The 17,962-nt window shown below is 59.0% G+C and overlaps 5 protein-coding genes across 5 annotated transcripts; 3 read left to right on the forward strand and 2 right to left on the reverse strand.

Moving 5' to 3' along the window:
• Positions 1–77: 77 nt before the first annotated feature.
• B0H64DRAFT_66219 (chaperonin 10-like protein) lies at positions 78–1,787 on the forward strand. The gene is made up of 4 exons (XM_062808588.1): positions 78–449; positions 514–884; positions 944–1,355; positions 1,416–1,787. Exons 1-4 carry the CDS (start codon positions 393–395, stop codon positions 1,710–1,712), a joined length of 1,137 nt encoding a protein of 378 aa, XP_062661657.1. The 5' UTR covers positions 78–392; the 3' UTR covers positions 1,713–1,787.
• A 1-nt stretch (position 1,788) lies between these two features.
• On the reverse strand, positions 1,789–3,333 carry B0H64DRAFT_65953 (NADP-dependent oxidoreductase domain-containing protein). Its single transcript, XM_062808585.1, has 6 exons — positions 3,196–3,333; positions 2,818–3,086; positions 2,697–2,724; positions 2,476–2,609; positions 2,148–2,394; positions 1,789–2,065 (listed from the first exon to the last, which is right to left on the reverse strand). Exons 1-6 carry the CDS (start codon positions 3,251–3,253, stop codon positions 1,869–1,871), a joined length of 933 nt encoding a protein of 310 aa, XP_062661658.1. The 5' UTR covers positions 3,254–3,333; the 3' UTR covers positions 1,789–1,868.
• Positions 3,334–3,941: 608 nt separating this feature from the next.
• B0H64DRAFT_65987 (t-SNARE) lies at positions 3,942–5,656 on the reverse strand. The gene is made up of 4 exons (XM_062808587.1): positions 4,762–5,656; positions 4,642–4,707; positions 4,477–4,582; positions 3,942–4,413 (listed from the first exon to the last, which is right to left on the reverse strand). Exons 1-4 carry the CDS (start codon positions 5,499–5,501, stop codon positions 4,375–4,377), a joined length of 951 nt encoding a protein of 316 aa, XP_062661659.1. The 5' UTR covers positions 5,502–5,656; the 3' UTR covers positions 3,942–4,374.
• A 1,294-nt stretch (positions 5,657–6,950) lies between these two features.
• On the forward strand, positions 6,951–10,526 carry B0H64DRAFT_66492 (uncharacterized protein). The gene is made up of 2 exons (XM_062808590.1): positions 6,951–7,129; positions 7,196–10,526. The coding sequence occupies exons 1-2, from the start codon at positions 7,086–7,088 to the stop codon at positions 10,371–10,373; spliced, it is 3,222 nt and encodes a 1,073-aa protein (XP_062661660.1). The 5' UTR covers positions 6,951–7,085; the 3' UTR covers positions 10,374–10,526.
• Positions 10,527–12,828: 2,302 nt separating this feature from the next.
• Positions 12,829–17,896, forward strand: B0H64DRAFT_384246 (uncharacterized protein). The gene is made up of 14 exons (XM_062802989.1): positions 12,829–13,239; positions 13,409–13,887; positions 13,984–14,718; positions 14,758–15,214; positions 15,248–15,372; positions 15,409–16,014; positions 16,048–16,703; positions 16,740–16,830; positions 16,876–16,982; positions 17,022–17,350; positions 17,381–17,456; positions 17,487–17,504; positions 17,535–17,594; positions 17,634–17,896. Exons 1-14 carry the CDS (start codon positions 12,902–12,904, stop codon positions 17,676–17,678), a joined length of 4,122 nt encoding a protein of 1,373 aa, XP_062661661.1. The 5' UTR covers positions 12,829–12,901; the 3' UTR covers positions 17,679–17,896.
• Positions 17,897–17,962: the final 66 nt, after the last annotated feature.

The following is a 17,962-nucleotide window of genomic DNA, read 5'->3' on the forward strand; positions in this document are numbered from 1 at the left end:
CTTGGGGATCTGGCGCATTCCCGGTTCAAGGAATCCAGGCGCAGTGTCACGGTGTTTAGAGCTAGGCCCCGAGTACATGAACCGGTTCCACGCCTTCGGTTTACCCTCGGGTCCTGTGACCAGTGGGGAGTTTTCTGTATTTCTGGTCGATTTGGACGAGTAATTTCCCGGATCGGTATCGGGCGGGAAGTGGGAGGTTGGCGTGGTAATGAAGACTCATGCTTGTTGAAACACATGAGTCTTGCAGCTCCCTTTGATACTGCGTATACAATACATCCGGTCTCTCTCCGAACTCGTTCAGTCACCGCCTCAAGCACTCACACCTAGGTTCATTCTATCTCCTTTTTTTCGACGAATACATTTTCTGATTCTAGAGCACATCTAAAGCTCTCATGGCTACCTCTCGAGTGAACGCTTCGGTCCTACACGGAGCTCGGGACTTGCGTCTCGTAAGTTGCCACAGGGTCACACAGTCCATATCCGGCTTCAAGCTCATAATTACATGCTTTCTAGGAAGGACGGGAGTTGCCTCCTCTAGGCACCAACGACGTTCAAGTGGCTGTCAAGGCAACGGGTCTCTGCGGGTCGGACCTGCACTACTTCGGTCACTTCCGTAACGGCGACATCCTCGTCCGGGAGCCCCTAACGCTGGGTCATGAGTCCGCCGGCGTCGTCACCGCCGTTGGCTCGGGTGTCAACTCGCTCCGGGTCGGGGACCACGTTGCTCTTGAGGTCGGCCAACCGTGTGGTAGCTGTCAATTATGCCAGGAGGGTCGGTATAACATCTGCAGGGAGATGAAGTTCAGGAGCTCGGCAAAGGCATACCCCCATGCCCAGGGCACACTCCAGGAGCAAATCACACACCCGGCGCAGTGGTGCCACAAGTATGTCTCCTGACCTCTGACGAACCAAATTTCTTTGTTTCTGTGTTGACGTGCAACAGACTTCCATCAGAGGTTTCCCTAGAGCTCGGCGCCCTCGTGGAGCCCCTGGCTGTAGCTCTGCATGCCTCCGACAGGGCACGTCTCGCTCCCGGCTCGACAGTCCTCGTGTTTGGCGCCGGAACCGTCGGCCTTTTGTGTGCCGCTCTCAGCAAGGCAGTCAGTGGCGCCAAGGTGGTCATTGCCGACATCCAGGAGGACCGGGTCAAGTTCGCCGTGGACAACGGGTTTGCCGATGCCGCCGTCGTCGTGCCCATGAAGCGGCCCGACACCATCGAGGCCAAGCTGGAGTTTGCGAAGCAGGTCGCCGAAATTGCCAAGTCAACAACGTATCAGCACGGCCAGCTCTTTGGAGAGGTGTCGGCAACGTTCGAGTGTACCGGCGTGGAGGCATGCCTGCAGGCTTCCATTTACGTGAGTGTCACGGCAGAGACTCGAGAAGTGCCCCATTCTGATCTGATCTAACAATCGCAGGCTACTGCTCCTGGCGGGCGCATCATGCTCATCGGTATGGGCAATCCCATCCAAACACTGCCCATCTCGGCCGCCGCCCTCCGCGAAGTCGACCTCGTGGGTGTTTTCCGGTATGCCAACACCTACCCGCGGGTCATCGAACTGCTGGCCAGCAAGAACCCCAAGCTGCCGGACTTTACGAAGCTTATCACGCAACGGTTTACGGGAATGGAGAACATCCCGAAGGCATTCGACATGGCTGCGAGGGTGAAGGACGACGAGGGAAACTTGGTGTTGAAGGTGATGGTGGACATGTAAACGATAAATGAGTTATAGAGATTTCACGAGCAGTCATCAAACACAAACAAATCAGACCGAGTAAAGAAGACCGTTCCAAACCAGTTGGAACACGGCAGGTTTCTATTTCCAGGTCTATCCATCCCCTTCCCTTATAACAGCCCCAACCCAACCAACCTACAACTTGTCCGGGAACCCAAACTGCACACCAAACGGCGGGTACACAAACCGCTGCAGCTTGCCCTCCTGGGTCAGCTTGTCCGAGTACGCCCTGAGCAACTTGACATCGTCCGCATCCAGATCGACCAGCTTCCTGTTCTCCTCGATCCGCGCCGGCGTGACCGACTTGGCCAGGACGGTGCTGCCGCGCGCGACTACCAAAAAGCACACCAGCCCTTGTCAGCACATCACCACTCCTTTGAGGACACAGAGAGAGAGAGGCAAGGTAAAACGTACGGTGATAGCTCAGCAAGACAGCCGCGGGCTTGACGCCGTGCTTCTCGGCGATGGCGACCACGGGCTCGGCCGTGAACAGCGGGCTGCCCGTGCTGCCGAGCGGGCTGTACGCCATGATGTGGATGCCCTTCTCGTTGCAGAGGTCCACGATCTCCTGCTGCGGCAGCGCCGGGTGGTTCTCGATCTGGTTGACGGCGGGGACGATGGTGGCGTGCGGGAGGAGTTCTTCGAGGTAGCGTTTGCTGTACTGGAGTGGGGGAAAGGGGTGGGGGGGTTAGCTTTAGTTGTGGTATGTGCTGGGAAGGGGGGTGGGGGTGGGGGGACAAACGTTGGATACGCCGATGGCCTTGGTCTTGCCCGTTGCGACCAGCTTCTCCATCTGCTTCCATGTGTCGACATGGTTGTGGGAGTGGATGATGTCTCGCTCGCCGTTGGGGAGCTTCGGGAAGCGGTCGTCGTTGCCTGTAGAGCCCGGGTCAGTCACCGCCCTCTCACACCAATGGGACCCAACCCCAAAGTGTGAAAAAAAGGGGGCAGATGAGTACTCACCATCAGGGTTCATCAACAAAGGCCAATGCTACCGCTCTCGTCAGCCAACCCCCATTCCCCAAACACACCACACCACCACACCACCACCACCACCACCACCAGGACCAGGAGGAGCACCCACCACCAAAAACAAATCCACATAATCCAGCCCCAGCTTCTCCAGGCTCTTCTGCAGGCCGAGCTCGCAGCGCGTCGTGTAGGTGGCCCAGACCTTGCTGACGACGAAGACGTCCTCGCGCTTGACGGCGCCCGACGCGAACGCGTCCGCCAGCCCTTTGCCCACCTCCTCCTCGTTGCCGTAGCAGTACGCCCCGTCCACCAGCCGGTACCCCGACTTGAGCGCGTGCGCCACCGCTGTCTGGACTTCGCCCGCGCCGGACTGCCATGTGCCTGGAGAGGGGGGGGGGGGGGGGTGGTTAGTTATGGTTTCTGTATGAGGGGAGAGAGGTTGTGTTGGCGGGGGTAGGGGGTAGGTAGGGGAAGGCGTTGGGTTTCTTACCGAGTCCCAGGGCGGGAATGTCCTGGCCGGTGTTGAGCTTGAAGGTCTTGTTTGCCATTGTGACGGTGATGGGTGGGAATCTGTTGATGGTGCTGGTGGGCAACACAAGCTGTCTGTTGCTCAGGAGGGAGCGTGTAAGTCGTCGTTTAAGTGGGAGTCGGAGGAGAGGCGACAGCTTGGCGATGGCGGGTTCTCGGTGTGGTTTGAGCGGAGACCAGGTTACAAATCGACAGATCTCTTGATGCCGGAGAAACAGGCCAGGACTTGAATCTGGGAGAGAAGATAGGTGGAAGCTCTGGAGGAAAGGCCTGGGAGAGCCGGGCCCGGTTTCGGGTGGGTATCTTTGCCTGGGGCCCGGCTAAATGTGGGAGCCATCGAGCCATCGTAGCTATGGGCGGCGGAGCGGGACGAGGTTCGGTGCATCATATGCCGCGGTGAAGTGTGTCTTTTGAGTGCCAACATTGTGTACACACGAAGGTAAACAGGCGCTACCAAACCATGCTTCTTGATAGGTGATAAAAAAGTGCCTTTCAATCGCAGATTACAAGCATTTCATTCCTCCCTCCTCCCGCCTGTCAGCTCACATTCATCGTAAATTCATTTGATAAGGAATTGATTCCCAGGGTCGAAGAGTTGGACCTCTGAGAACTGCGTGGTCAAGCTTTCAGAACGTGTCTTCTCTGAATTGCCCCTCATTCAATGTCTCCCGCGGGGTGAAGGCGGGGATGGTGGGGTGCCTTCAGGTGATCTCATGCAAGCGCCAACTTGGATGCCGTGATAGGTGGAAAATTGGTTCCGCTCGGAAACACGCTGAAATGTTGCTCGGTCATCGCTCGTCATGTTTTGTTGTCGTCACGTAATTACCATACACACGAGGGAGCAAGTCGCCCTTTGACCGTTCCACAACCATGCCATCCATCTTCACCAAACCTTCCATGTCACATATCAGACATGATGACGGCAGTTCCTCCGATTCCCAGCATTCCTCTGCACTGCCATCTACACGGTAGCCGATACGAGACACGATACCTCCAACCCAAAAAGATGAAAAAAAAAAGGCTCGACCGATGCGCTAAATCCCTATTACGAATGTCTACCATGCGATAGTCTATGCTGACGCAGCCGTGAGTAGTAAGGGAAAAGGTGTTGTACAAGAAAAGAAAGGGCCGCGTTGGCCATCTACCCGGCGATCAACACCCAGAGCAGGAAGAATACCATCTGGTTCTCAGAGTTAGCATAGCCCGGTGGGAAAGATGCAATGATGCAGTGAGAGAGACGTACTAAAACGCCAAACATTTTGGCTATGAGCCAACGGTTGCCCGACACGCTAGACCAGTACTTGAGCAACTCTTTTTGCGCCCCCTCGACGTTGTCTACGACATCTTCTCTGTTGCGGGTCAGCAAGTGTAATCTCCCCCGAGAGGTAAACCGGGCAGGGGAACATACGTGTTTGCGTCGATGCGCTGGATCATCTCGGACTGTTCGCTAACCATTGACGCGAGCTGCCCAAAACTGCATATCACGTTAGCCCTGTACATCAAAACTTGTGACCTCCTGGTAGCTTACATCGACCCGAGCTCGTTGATGGTAGATTCGATGGCTTCGATAGCTTGACCTCGTTGCTGGATGTACGTATTTTGGCCTTCTTCCATCATCTGGAGCTGCAGCTGTTGGTCGCCCCCCATCGGGTTGAGCGAGATGAGGTCTGCGCCAGGCGACGGCGTCCCCCTACTTGGTGTGCCGTAGAGAGGAGACGCCGAGGGCGGCAGGGATGCTTGTGCGTGCTGCCCCATGGTCGATACGAATGCCTCGGTACGCGATCTTGAAGCCTGGATATTCTTTGTCCTGATTTCCAAGACGTCCTTGAAGTTTGCGCTGACATCCCCCAGTTTGCCCTGCAGCAGCAACAGAATGTTCTTGTTATTCTCCCCTTCCTGATCCGGTTTCGGATGCAGCTGCTTGGATAAGCCCTGAAGGTTCCGGATATCTTCGTTTAGGCGGGATAGGTCTTGCTTGATAATAAAGGTCAACTCGTTGACTTCGACCGGGTTATCGTCAAAGAGCGATCTCTTTTTGGCCAGCTGCGCGAGCTTTTGGAGTTTTCCCATCGTCCCCGAAATTCCCCTGCCGATATCTGCCGCATGTCGCGCAAACTCGGACCGTCGCGGTGGCGCACCCCCGGTCGCCGCGCTCTTTTGCGCATCGCTGAGGAGTCTTTGCGAACCCGGCTTCGCCGCCTGTTTCCGCTGGGCGGCGGTGACGATATGGCGGAACTCCACCGTACGGTCGTTGATTGCAACGGCCATTGCGGCGGATCTGTCTATTCCTGTGACGCGACGCTTGCGTGTTCCTGCGTGGTCGTTGGGGGGTATCGGTGGCGGTTCTCGGTGCGATTCAGGGGTCGAGCGTATGTGCGACGGAAAGGTCGATTGCGAATGAAGAGCCGTGCAAGAAAGAATGAGATGATTCAGAGACACAGCAGGTGATGAATCCTTGTCGAAGAAAAGATTGAGGTCGAGCGCGGTGGTGGATTAGAGTTGACGATTTGGCCGTTTGATCTTGATCGAGGGAAACGTGGTGTTTGGCGCGCAAGGGGCGCTTGGACCTGTCTCGCCCATGGCACAGGGGCAAAGACAGTGTATATCCTTTACGGGAACTGTGCGTCGTCACTGTGGGGCCCAGGGACGGAAACAGCCCAGCTTTCTGCTCAGGCCCAAAGAAGCGCTCAAAAATTTCGGGTTGAACTCAACTTTCCGGGGATCGTCTTGGTAACTCCCTCTCGAAACAAGACATTGGCTCACGAGAAGTCGGCATTGATGTTCGTCTGTGCAGCTTCTATTCGTGGAGCGGATTACGAGTGCAGAACACGAGGTTGGTGACGGTTCAAGCCGGGTTAACTCTCAGGCAACAGGCTGCGCCGGGCTGTGCCAGAAGAGATCGGCCATCGTCAAGGAGTCGTTTTGAGTTTTCCGCGTTGGCGCTTGCTCTCGCGTCGCCAGGAACGTCATCCCCCCCCCCCCCCCCCCCCCCCGCCGCTGTTGCGCTGGACCAAACGTGGCAAGGTACATGAGGGCCCCATGCCATGAACCCCTCGGGGCCGCATTCAACCATGTTTCCGATGCGCTCCGTTTCAAGGTTTGTTCCTTCGTATTGGCTGCGGGTTCAAGATCACGACAAGCCGTTTCCGCCTGCATATGTCCTCGTCTGGACAGGCTCGACAAGTCAAGGAGTTTTCTCATCAGTTGCTGGGTTCCGAAAAGTGACTGGGCCGCGCTGAAATTGTGGTCGCAGGATGAAACAAACTTGGTGGACTCGTCCCCAGACAAAATAACCAATTTAACGCGCTGTGCCGATGCGACCAAATGATCTTTTTTTGGCTGCAGATCATCTTGGCATTGCGCCATGACTTCGAAGCCCCGGTCCCTGCTTTTCCGGGCTGTTCTGTCTCCAAAGAAGCCAAGCAAGCGAACCACGAGCCACCGAACGAACGACCAGCCCAGCTGCAACTCGGCATTTCGGTGGAGACGGGATTGACGACAACCCGTTCCTTTGCCCCTTTCTGCGGTCTGGCGCAAGATTTCTCCAACGAGCCCTCAGTTCCAGACACCGACTTGTACATAGTATACAGAGTACTCGTATACTCGGGATCTCCATTGGGGGCCCTGTGCCGCGGTCTTCTTCCTTGATCAACCGGAATTAACAACGACCGGCCACACCACAATTTCCACCCGCGTGTTTTGCCGCCACGTGCCAAGCCAAGCTGCAGTCGTTCATCATCGACGCCTCCTCTCCATTGTTTCCCGACAGAGTGTCCCAGATCGAGCAGGAAAGGTTTCCACGAGCATTCGCAGCGAATGTAGCTTCGAGATCACCGAACAAACCTCGCCGCCATGGATGGTACATACGGGAACGTTTTCCCCACTAGTAGGGCTATGTCAGTGTTTCCCCTCGCAGGTCGTCGCCGGGGCCCGAGGGACTAACAGCGTTTGTTTGTGGACAGGTCCCCGAACGCATCAACACCGAGCGGAGGCCAATACAAAGTAAACGTCAGTCGCCAGAAGACGAAGAAATGGGCCAACTTCAAACCCCAAAACTACGACGGCGATGATTGGGGAGACGAGTACGATGACGAGCCAGCACCCGAACCAGCAGAGCCCCCGCTTCCGGCAAAACCGATGGGGCCTCGTCTTCCCGCGGGGAACTCTCCGACTTCGAGGCAATTCGAGCCTATGGGCGCAGCGCCGCCTTTGCGAGCACATACCCAACAATTTCCAACCCCGCCATCTGGTCCCTCACCGACGCCCGGCGGGCCTCCGCGGAGGATAACCGAGCCGGTCAGATCCTCACCACATAACGTGTCGGGACACACTCACTCGCCATTCCCCCCTGATGCAAGGCGCGGCTCCCCCGCAACACAGGGTGCTCACCAACTCCCGTCCCAGCTCCCGCCTCGGGAGAGCAGCACGGTGAGCCCGCAACCAAGCAACAAACCGCTCCCGCTCATCCGTCCAGCCGACGTCTATCAGCGAATGGCGGAGGAGCGGGAGAGGGAACAGCAGTCGCTAGCAGGTGGCCGACCAGCAGAAGGCGCGGCTGGTGTCCGACCTGGGGGGCCGTCCGAGGTGGAAACGCAACCGCACGGAGGGGGGATTGTGACTCAATCCGCGGATTTCCCAGGAGCTGAAGACAACGGGACCGGGCGGACGCTGAATTATGGCGCCGGCCTAACCCCCATCGCGGAAAGGCAAAGCGAGTACGGGTTTGACGGGTTTCTTGCTAGCTATGGTGCTGAGGCCAGCGCAGAGTCTCCCGCAGCGCAGGGGCAACATGCCGAAGGTCAAAAGTCTGTCCAGCCTGTTTCTCATGAGGATATCCGGCGTTATTCAACAAGCCCCCAGTTGCCGAATCTGAGTCGCATGTCGGGTTTTGGCGATGATCTTTTCTTTTCATCGAGCCTCTTCCCTGCTTCAGGACTACGCTCACCTCTTTCTGGCAGCATGCAACTGCCGACGTCGGACCAATCCATACCTGAGGCCGATGAATCTGCCGCGGCTGCAGCAGAGGCCCCAGGCCAATTGGCCACCGCTCCTACTCCACAGGGTGTGACCTCGACCACAGCGACAACTGACGCTGGCGTACGAGCTGACGCAGGCCCGTCGCCGCCCAACGAGCCCGACCAAGATCGGGCCGTTGGGTTGTCGCACCAAGGTGCGGCACAACCTGTTCTCGGCGCCTCCGAGCAGCAGCCACCCGCCGTAGACGCAGCTCGGGAGCCGGCATCATCCACCGAAACACAACCAGCCCCCTTGGCGGTCAGGCCGCAGCTGCCGGGTGGCTGGGTCACCGAAACCACGTCAACGCCCTCCGACCTGACCACATTCTCCCCCGCTGGTGACTCTACAGAAACGCTAGACAAGGCGGCTGAATCCAGCGGCGGGATCACTGCCATTCCCCAGTCCAAGGTTATTTCCTCTGATGTTTCCAGCCACCGACAATCCGACATCGAACCGGGTGTAACGAGTGAAGCCGAGGCAGTAAAGGAACGTTTCGCTTCTGGGTCGCCTCATCCAGCCCTACCGCGTGACTCTCCCCCGCTCTCATCATCGAGCCCGGCTCCGAGTATCGCAAAATCAAATATGGGCGCTCGGCAGGCTACGCCCGAGGCCGCGAATCGCAATGTATCGCCAACTCCCGGCGCCCTAGCTACGAAGATTAGTGGTCCGACCCCGGCGAGCGCTGCGACCGGGCACACCGAGATTACCCCCACGGCTCCCCTAAATACTCGTCGGGGGACGCCAGATAGTCACAGCAGTTCACAGCCGGTTCTGTCGCCGCCATTCCCAGCAGCACCGGTACAGGACCCGTCAACTCACTCCCCGGTCAAAGATAGCGACGTGCTGAGTGAGGAGATAATCAAGTCGCTCAGTCCCCCCCAGGCAGCCGGCAGTTTTACAGATACTGCTGAAAGTTCTACTGCCGCGTACCAGGCTGCCGCTGCAGACCCTATGCGGGAGAGTAGTTATCTTGGAGATGTGTATGGGGATTACTGGGCGACGGCTGAGGACAAGGCAGAACCTGGTTTGCTCATTGCCGGCAAGACGATCGACGCGGAAAAGACCGCACAGGATCTTCCACCTCTTCCGGCCGGCCCACCCGATGCAAATGCAGCAAAGCCGGCGGCGGACACGGTTGGGAGTGGCCCATCTTCCCCATCTCATGCCGCACCGGTCAAAGACTCGAATATTGAGCTCAAGAGTGTAGTCGGAAATGGTGGGCTTAAGAAGCAATTCTCCTGGGAAGCTTCGCCGCATGGAGCGACCCCAGGAACCGTCCCGGACCCGGCAGCTGTCTCGCCGCCAGACACAGAATTCTTGGTGGAACAGAAGGTTCTCGGCTCCGGTGTCGATAACGTTAGCCGTTTGGCCTCGGAAGTCAGTACACCAGAGCCGGAGCCGGGGGCGTTGTCTCTAGTCCAGGAAGGAGAAAAGTCAGCGGAGGACCTCCGAGCCGAGTCCGCTCCCGAATTCAACCCTGCGGCTACACTTGGCTCGACGCTGGGTTTAGACCGTCGGGTACAATCACGCTCGTCATCCTCGGATTCAACGGACAGACAGGGCGATGACAACCGACTGTCATTGGCAGAGGAGAAGATTGCCCTCCAGGAGTCGCGCCCCATTCCCCAATCTCCGCCTCTGGAGCAGCACCCGGTCTTTGGGGGGAGCCAGCAGGCGCGCGGCGCCGAGCCCCAAGGTCCTTCCTCGCCAAAGAGCATTCTAGGTTTCCGGAACATCATGGAGCTGCCCTTACCGACAGACCGTATCAAGCACTACAAAGAGACGCGGTGGCAGTTTTCTGCGGTCGACACTGGCCTGGACGAGTGGGTGCAGGCGATGATGTCCAAGCACCCAGAGCATGCCAACGATGTGCTCTCCCAACCCGGGATGGCGGCGCAAACCCAACAGGGGGGCCAAGGGGCAGGCCTGGGGGGACGGGTACCAGCACACTTGCATATACCGCCCAGTCTTCAACAAGGCTTGAGCGGACTTGGGCACTCGAGTAACCAGGTGGGCACGAAGGGCAAGGAGCTCTTCATGGCGGCGGGCAAGGCCGGCAAGGGATTGTTCAGCAAGGGTAGGAATAAGCTCCGTGGGACGGGCGACAAGGTGTTTTCGGGTTGATAAACGGACAGACAGCATTTACGGACGGGAGGACAGCGTTTAATTAATGTTGGGGATTTTGTTGGCTCCACGCATACACACCTAGTTACCTACCTAACTCTGTACATCCATCCATACCTTACTTGGACGAGCACAGCGAACCTTTAAGGGGGTTGCCATTGGCTGCTCCCTCATTCTGCACCCTTGAACCCCCCTCTTTCGTACTTGCTGGGGAGCTCAGCTCGTGTCTCTGTAATCTGTATTCCGTAGCCAGCGCGATTCCGTGAAGTCGGCCACCCCTTGGCCGTTTTGCCTGTTGTGTTTCCCTCGGGGCCGAAACCGTTTCTCTCCTGCCTTTCATGAATCCCTGGCATGGTGACAGGGCTCCCGCAGCATGTTGTGCCTCTTGGCGCCGGACCCGTTCCGTCAGAGCAGGGTGTGCGGCCCCTCATTTCTCCACCCAGCACGCTAAAGGGCGAGGTTAAATTGAGGATGATCGCGTCTCCACTCCAGCACCAACAGGCCGCAAGACGACGAACAGGGCTCTCGGCCTTCTTTCACCCAGTCCGGCGCCGAGGAAGCGTGGTGTGGCCAGAGCAAGAAGGAGAAAGCACTGAGGACAATGAGGTCTAAATAATTCCGCAAAGGGGATTGCGTGATGAAGAGAGTGCGTGAGAGGGTTGTACACTAAATATCGCCGAGACCGAGATCGAATCGAACATTCGATTGGTGTTTCTCTCAACGCTCTGGTCCCTGAACCCCAGCTCGTGGCCCTTCGCTCGTCTTTCTCCATCAGGCTGCAGTCACTTCAGCCCAGTGCCCGCCCGTCAGCAACCAAGGAGCGAGTGCTCATGGCGGCTGCAGCTGAACCCTGACCTGACCAATCATCCCCATCACACCGTCCCCGGCTTGTGCCTGGGTTGCGAGCGAGCTGGGGTGTCTCACCCAGCCGAGCCAGCCCATTTCACCTCTCCGCATCCCCAAGTCGAGCTGTCTGTCGCCAGAAATCCTCAAGTCGCGTCTCCCTCTCTGTCCTCTTGAGAGAGAGTTTGTCGCGCCAATTCGCATGCCTCCGGCGGGCATTCACTCCCCTACCCGCCCCCAACAGACAAGCTGGCAACTCACAGCAGACACACGACGATACATTCGCTTTCGTAATAGTGAGTGCTCAGCGAATTGCGCACGCCGACAGACAGGCAGTGGCTGAACTGCGAGGTTCTCCGGGCAGTCAAGCAAGCGCGAGCTCGATTCGATCGGGGCATTGTCGCATCCGAGCCAATCGACCAATTTGAGGCATTGGGGACGGCCTCGGGAAGGAGCCACCTATTCGCACATTCCCTCATCCTCCGTGTGCGAAGCGGAGCCAAGTTCGGTGCTGCCGCCGACCTCGACCGGCCAAAGTGCTAATCGCGCAAAAAAATATCGGCACAGCGCCGCACCTGCCGCAAACCTTTGGAACCCCGCGCTCGTCGTCGATCGGCAATACGACGAGACTTTCTCCACCGCCAACGTGACGTGACGGGTTGATATACGGCATTTACATCTAACAAGGCGGCGATTGTACGACTGCAGTAGTTTGTTCATCCGTGCCCATGGCCGCATACGCTCAGAACCCAAACTTCAAGCCGCTACCGCCGCCTGGCAATTACCCCCAGGGTTATCACCCCCAAGCCCAGTTCCAGCACCAGCAGCAACAACAACAATACCTTCAGCAACAACAACAGTACCACCAACAGCAGCAACTTAGCCCCGATGGTATCCATCGTCCCCCTTCCTTCGTAGGACTCCCTCCTATCCGTCGCGCATCCACCTTTGGCTCTTCCCTTGGCTTGACTGCTGAAGAGTTCTCGTCCACCGACAACAAGACCAACAACAACAATAACAACAACAATAACAACAACGCGGAAGGTGCTTCCCGTCAGCAGCTACATCCCCAATCCGCAGCCTCCCCCCAAGGAACCCAAGCTCAACCCGGCATGGCCGCCGCGCAACAGATGGGGCAGGTCCTACCTCCCTCCCAATCGTCCGGCCAGTTTGTGCAAAACGTCTATCGACCGACTCAGAGCACGGGCGCGCAGGGATCCCAAGGGGGCCAAGGTCCGGCACGCCAGGGTCAGACATGGCAGTTGCAGGGCCAGAATCCTAGCCAGAACCAGGCCTTTCAGAACGCCGCTTTTCAGAATGCCGTCATGCAAGGACAGGGCCCATCTCAGACATCGCCGAGGGCTTTCGCGGGTGCGACCGGAAACGCTCAGCTCAACATGAACGGCTCGTCGCCACTAGCTGGCCAAGGCCAGCAATTCGGGCAGGGCGGGGGCCGGCCAATGATGGTTCCGCCCCATATGTTGCAGGGCAACATGTCGCAAAGGTTCCAGCCGCAAGGTGGAGGGTGGAATCTTCAAGAGTCTCATCTCGCCGAGCCTCTCCAACCCTCGAGCCGTCATCGCCACTCCCCCAGCAACGCGTCCTCGCAGCAGCAACAGCAGCAACAGCAACAGCCTTTCTACGGCTTCGACAAGGAGACCGGCACGCCCACCACGACCTCACCGATGCAGCAACAGAAGAACCCACAGGAGCAACAGACTCAGCAACCCCAGCAGCCGACTACACCCCAACCGAACCAAGCAATGCCTGCGAATCACCAGAGCCCGTCGGCTCAGCAACCCGACGGCAGCGCCCTGTCAAGGTTGCAATCCCACCAGTCCCACCAAAGCGAGATGGCAAAGCATGGGGCTCTCGAAGATGGACAGATGAAGCGTAACTCGGGCGTTTTCTCTAGTATACGAAACCGGTTTGGGGGAGGCCACGCGGAGGAATCCCGTAGTACCGACAGCGGCCCCAAACCCCAGGGTGTCAATGGCGACGCCGCCTCAGTGGCCAGCATCATGTCCGAAGAAACCGGGCAACACAGGCGGAACCCAGTCTTCGGGCCACGAGGCGGCGCTCCCACCCCGGACAACCTATCTTACAGCCAAAGCAAAGACAGCGTCATCGCCCACAGCCCCGGAACACCACTAGGTGACCGGATGGACCGGGTGCAGCCACCGCCCTCGCAGTTTGCACCCCCCGGCAGGAAGCCGACTGGTTTCTTTCACGTGGGCTCCCACACAACGCCTGTCCAGCCAGGTACGAATCTCCCGCCTGGCATGTCAAGGACCACCGCACCCACCAACACCCCGGGCCACAAGTATGCGGGGAGCATTGGTGGTCCCCCGAAGAAGCGTTTTCTCCGCTCTGAAGGATGTGTTCCGGTCGTCACCTCGCGACGCTTCGAAAAATCCGGGCTCTTCGTTCACGGTCAGGATGCCCGCACAGAACTCACCTCAGCCGACGGCTCAGACGCCACCGCCTCAAGGCCAGTACCAGGGCATGTCCCAGAGTCAACCTCAGAGCCACTTCCAGGGTCAACTCCAGGCACCACCTCAGGCACAAACCCAAGGACAACCGCAAGGACAAGCTCAGGGACTGCGCCAGGGACAGGCTCAAGTGCAACCCCAGGGACACCCTCAGGGGCAACCCCAGGGTCAACCCCAGGGTCAATTTCAGGGCCAATCTCAAGGCCAACTTCAGGGACAACCTCAGGGACCACCTCAGGGGCAACCTCAGGGACAACCTCAGGGACAGCCTCAAGCACAACCCCAGGAACAACCCCAAGAGCAGCCTCAAGAGCAGCCTCAGGGACAACCTCAGGGACAAACACAGGGACAGCCACAGGTTTTGTCTCAAGGTCAACTGCGGACCAGTCCTAGTTCACAGGTTGGCCCCACAAATGCTCAGCCAACTGCCCCAAGTCTTCAGTCAGATTCAAGCAAAACTTCGCCGGTCCCTGCTACTCAGCCAGGGTCGGTAAATGGGCAAGTTACACCTGGGCAAGAGCGCTTCCCTCCTACTGCTGGCCTTAGGCAACCTGGATATGGGCCCCCACAGATGCAACCCCCGCAAGGGCCGATCCCCAACCGGAACCAACAAGAGAGGAAACCTAGTACGGGCATCTTTGGGTTTTTGAGGGGACGTTCAGACTCGAAACCACAGGAGCCAACGCAACAAGGCCATCCGCCCGGCCAGGGACAGCCCTTTCCTCCGGGACAGGGTCAGTTTCAGGGGCAGCAATATGGCATGCGGGTGCCCATAGGCCCCGACGGACGCCCGGCCACCGGGGCCGGCCAACAATTCCACCCCGGGCAGTTCCCGCCTCAATCGCAGTTTATGCAGGCTGGGCCCCCCGGCACTGCCGGCTCTTTCCAGTCACAAGGTCCCCCGGGGTCCCAGCGGACGATGGCGATGCCACAACAATTTGGGGCTCCCCAGGGCCAGCAATCCGGTGCGCCAGGCGCCGGCCAAAGGCCCCCCATGATGACACAGCCAAGTCAGTCCTCGATTCAAGCCCAGACTGAGCACAGGCCAGGACCGAACCAGCAACAAGGCGCTTTCGCCACGGCTCAGCAAGAACGGGCCAACCAAGTCGAGCCGACGCCTGCCACGTCTATCCTCGAGTCGCCAGTCTCCCAGCATTCCCAGCCAGCATCTCAATTTGTCATTGAGCAATCCCGGTTCCAGACCGAGTCCCCAGGTAGCATGAGACAGATGTTTGCCGCGCCCCAGACCAGTGGGAACCAGCCATCGTACCATGTCCCTGGCGCCCAAAGCGCCGCTACTGCTCAGAAGGAGGAGCCCGTTGGCGCTAGACCGTTCCAGCCGCCGTCCAGCCCCAACGCTGCTCAGTCGGCAGCGCCAAGTGCTGGGCCTGGAGAGGAGAATGATACGCAGAGGCCTGTGTCCCCCTCATCGCAAGCTCCCGTCTCGGGTATCCCGGGCGAGGAGATGGAGCGCACGGCACCGAGGCAGCCGCCTCCGGTCGGCCAGTTCCAAAATCTGGACAACAGATTGCCCTCGAGGCAGTCACCCTCAGCAACGTCACCAGGGCAGGAGGCTCCCCCGTCATCTCACGCCCCAGGTTCGATATCCGGAGAATCAGCACAAGGCGCCAGCCCCACACAGCAACCCCCTACGCAGCAGCTCGGTCAACCTGGCCTCCGGCCTCCCACCGGCCAGCAAGGAGGGCAGGTGCCTTCCGGTGCTCCTGGTCCGGGGTATCCGACGGGCCAAGCGCAATGGATGGCATCTCAACCCGGCGGTGTGCCCGCTCAGTTTCGCCAGCAGTTCGGCCCTGGCAGTGCCCGGCCGAACGGCGTCCCGATCAATGCCCAACCGCAGAAAGAGAAAGAGAAAGAGCAGAGCACATTCTCCAAGTTGTTGTTTGGCGGCAAATCGTCCGCTCCGGCAGCAACTAGGCCGAAGCCCGAAAAAGAAAAGAGCTCCAAGCCGTCGCTCATGAACACGTTCAAGCGCGGATACAGACAGCCCAATACTCAACCAACAGCGCAAGTGAACGCTGGCCGGCCGGGTCCGGGCCAACCTCCTGGAGGAATGCAGCCGTTTCCCGCAAGGACCCAAAACATGCCTCAGCAACCGCAGCCGCAGCCGCAACCGCAACTGCAGCAAGGGGCAGGGTTGCGTCCCGGTATGCCCGCGCAGGCGCCAAACCCTCAGCAGAGCGGTCCTCTTGGCCCCCAAAGCTCTCTACAGGTTCAGCCACAGCTCAGGCCCGGTGTTCCTGCCAGCCAACAAGCGCTGCCCCCGCAAATGGCGCCTCACCAAGCGCGTCCGCTCGCAGCGGAGCCCCAATATGCTCAAGTCCCAATCCCGGCTGGGTACGGGTACGTCCACGGCGAAGGACGGGTGGCGCCAGCGCCGGCACATATTTATGTTGGGCCTGGACTCCCGCCTGGACAAGGTCCTCATCCTGGCTTTGCTCAGCGACAATGGGTCCAGCCCGGTGGCGCGCCTACCCAAGCCGCGCCCGCGGGTGGTTCTCCTCAGACGGCCCCGCAGCAAGCGAATGGAATCCAAGCGTCTTCGGCGTCGCTAGCAACTTCATCTCCCCACTCCCAGACTCCCACGCCAACTCAGACACAGGACCGAACCCCTCCCGGTCCGGCTCCCACCACGCAAGAGCCCGCCGGGGACGCTACCCGCGAGCAACCGGCTGATCGGGAGATCCCCCCTCCGACACAAGTTCAGGTGATCCAGCAACCTCGAGACGCTCCTGCTCCAACGGACACTCGGGCACCTGAAAACCTGTCCGAGTCACCAATTCCGACTCCCGTCCCGCAGGGCCCCGAAACAAGTGTCTCGCCTCCTGAGGAGCAGCCGCAGCCTCGCCCTGCGCCAGTCCGTACGCAGACTAAAGATAGCATCTCGCCGCCACCCCAACTTCAGTTTGCCGCGCCCTCGCAATCCCGCGGCCCGATGAATCTACCCGTTGCCCAAGGAGCGATGCATTCGAGAAATGTGAGCGAGGACGGCATCGCGTCACTTCCATCACAGCGGCCGGGGCGCGTCCAATCCCCGAGCCCAGACACAGTTCCGAGCCCTGCAAGCACCAGCCTTGCTCCCCGTTCGGCAAACACGTCGCCAAGTGCGCAGCCCGCGCCGGGGTGGAATGTCAGCCCACTGCCTTCAGCGCAACCGAACTCTGACGCTGGTCGGGACCTAAGGACCGTCAGCCCCGAGCCATCGGCTCAGGGATCTTCTTCGCCGGTAAACCAGTTGACGACCCCAACCCAGCGTGTTGCGGAGGACAACCTCTACGACGCGACACCACGCCAGTCACAGTTCCCTGCCGGGCAGCAGGAGCCGCCACAGTCACCGCCGCCGCAGTCACCTCTGCCACAACGACCCCTACCACAGCAGCAGCAGCAGCAGCCGCGCAACGATGCACCTAGCAACACCATCGTCATCACAGCTCCGGTCGAACCGAAATCGGCCGGCCTCTCCCGCGAAGTCGCCCGACCACCCAACAGCCTCCCCCTGTCGGCATCCGACACCCCGTCACCCCCACCTCCCACAATCACCTTCGACGCGGCCCCCGATAATGATGATGACGACCTAGACGACTTCGATGACTCGGATATGGAATCTCCCATTATTGCTGACGCGTCCATCGCCACGGTCCACCAGCAAGCCAGCCCGAACACAAGCCCCACCGCGACCGCTGCAGCTGCTGCAGCGGCCCAGAACGGCGGAGCCGCGGCCAAGGACAACGTTGCCATCTTCGAGCGGGCTAAGAAGAAGGCCGAGGAGCAGCGCGAGGTCGAGAGGCGGCTGATGATGGAGGAGAAGATCCCCGTCTTCTCGGAAGGGGAGACCGATCCCAATGCCAGGAATGGCAACGAGACCGAGGTCCGGCCACAGATGAGTGCCACGAGCTATCCCGGCCAGGAGTGGAATCCGTACGGTGAGGGATTTGAGGGATGGGATGACTGAGTCGACGTCTTTTCTACCTCTCTCTGACCGGGGGGGATAACGATCTGGGTCACTCCCTCTGTCCCTTTGGGTTGAGAAAGTGGAGTTACCCGTTTGGGTTTCTTGGATTCCGTTTTGTTCCGGTTTATCCTTCTCGCACATATTTTGTGTTCGTTTATTTCCTAAATACCTATTCTCTCGCGCGACCGACTTCTCTTTTTTGTAAGATTTTGACCACCTGGCTAATCGCTATTCTCTATTTCGTTTGTTGGGTACCGCTCTGTTTCGTTCCTGTCCATCTCTTT

Source organism: Chaetomium fimeti, assembly GCF_033439085.1.
Source record: "Chaetomium fimeti strain CBS 168.71 chromosome Unknown B0H64scaffold_2, whole genome shotgun sequence".
NCBI classification, from domain to species: Eukaryota; Fungi; Ascomycota; class Sordariomycetes; order Sordariales; family Chaetomiaceae; genus Chaetomium; species Chaetomium fimeti.

Excerpts from the sequence above, each read along its gene's own strand:
- B0H64DRAFT_66219 (XM_062808588.1), top strand. The coding sequence starts at position 393 with ATGGCTACCTCTCGAGTGAACGCTTCGGTCCTACACGGAGCTCGGGAC. Across the intron at positions 450-513 it reads GAGCTCGGGACTTGCGTCTC|GAAGGACGGGAGTTGCCTCC; the intron begins GTAAGTTGCCAC and ends CATGCTTTCTAG. Across the intron at positions 885-943 it reads CCGGCGCAGTGGTGCCACAA|ACTTCCATCAGAGGTTTCCC; the intron begins GTATGTCTCCTG and ends GACGTGCAACAG.
- B0H64DRAFT_65953 (XM_062808585.1), bottom strand. The coding sequence starts at position 3,253 with ATGGCAAACAAGACCTTCAAGCTCAACACCGGCCAGGACATTCCCGCC. Across the intron at positions 3,087-3,195 it reads CATTCCCGCCCTGGGACTCG|GCACATGGCAGTCCGGCGCG; the intron begins GTAAGAAACCCA and ends CCCCCTCTCCAG. Across the intron at positions 2,610-2,696 it reads TTTGTTGATGAACCCTGATG|GCAACGACGACCGCTTCCCG; the intron begins GTGAGTACTCAT and ends CGGGCTCTACAG.
- B0H64DRAFT_65987 (XM_062808587.1), bottom strand. The coding sequence starts at position 5,501 with ATGGCCGTTGCAATCAACGACCGTACGGTGGAGTTCCGCCATATCGTC. Across the intron at positions 4,583-4,641 it reads CAGCGCATCGACGCAAACAC|AGAAGATGTCGTAGACAACG; the intron begins GTATGTTCCCCT and ends GACCCGCAACAG. Across the intron at positions 4,414-4,476 it reads CCAAAATGTTTGGCGTTTTA|ATGGTATTCTTCCTGCTCTG; the intron begins GTACGTCTCTCT and ends TCTGAGAACCAG.
- B0H64DRAFT_66492 (XM_062808590.1), top strand. The coding sequence starts at position 7,086 with ATGGATGGTACATACGGGAACGTTTTCCCCACTAGTAGGGCTAT. Across the intron at positions 7,130-7,195 it reads TTCCCCACTAGTAGGGCTAT|GTCCCCGAACGCATCAACAC; the intron begins GTCAGTGTTTCC and ends GTTTGTGGACAG.
- B0H64DRAFT_384246 (XM_062802989.1), top strand. The coding sequence starts at position 12,902 with ATGCAGCAACAGAAGAACCCACAGGAGCAACAGACTCAGCAACCCCAG. Across the intron at positions 15,373-15,408 it reads ACCCCCTACGCAGCAGCTCG|GAGGGCAGGTGCCTTCCGGT; the intron begins GTCAACCTGGCC and ends CCGGCCAGCAAG. Across the intron at positions 17,351-17,380 it reads TCTCCCATTATTGCTGACGC|CCCGAACACAAGCCCCACCG; the intron begins GTCCATCGCCAC and ends CCAGCAAGCCAG.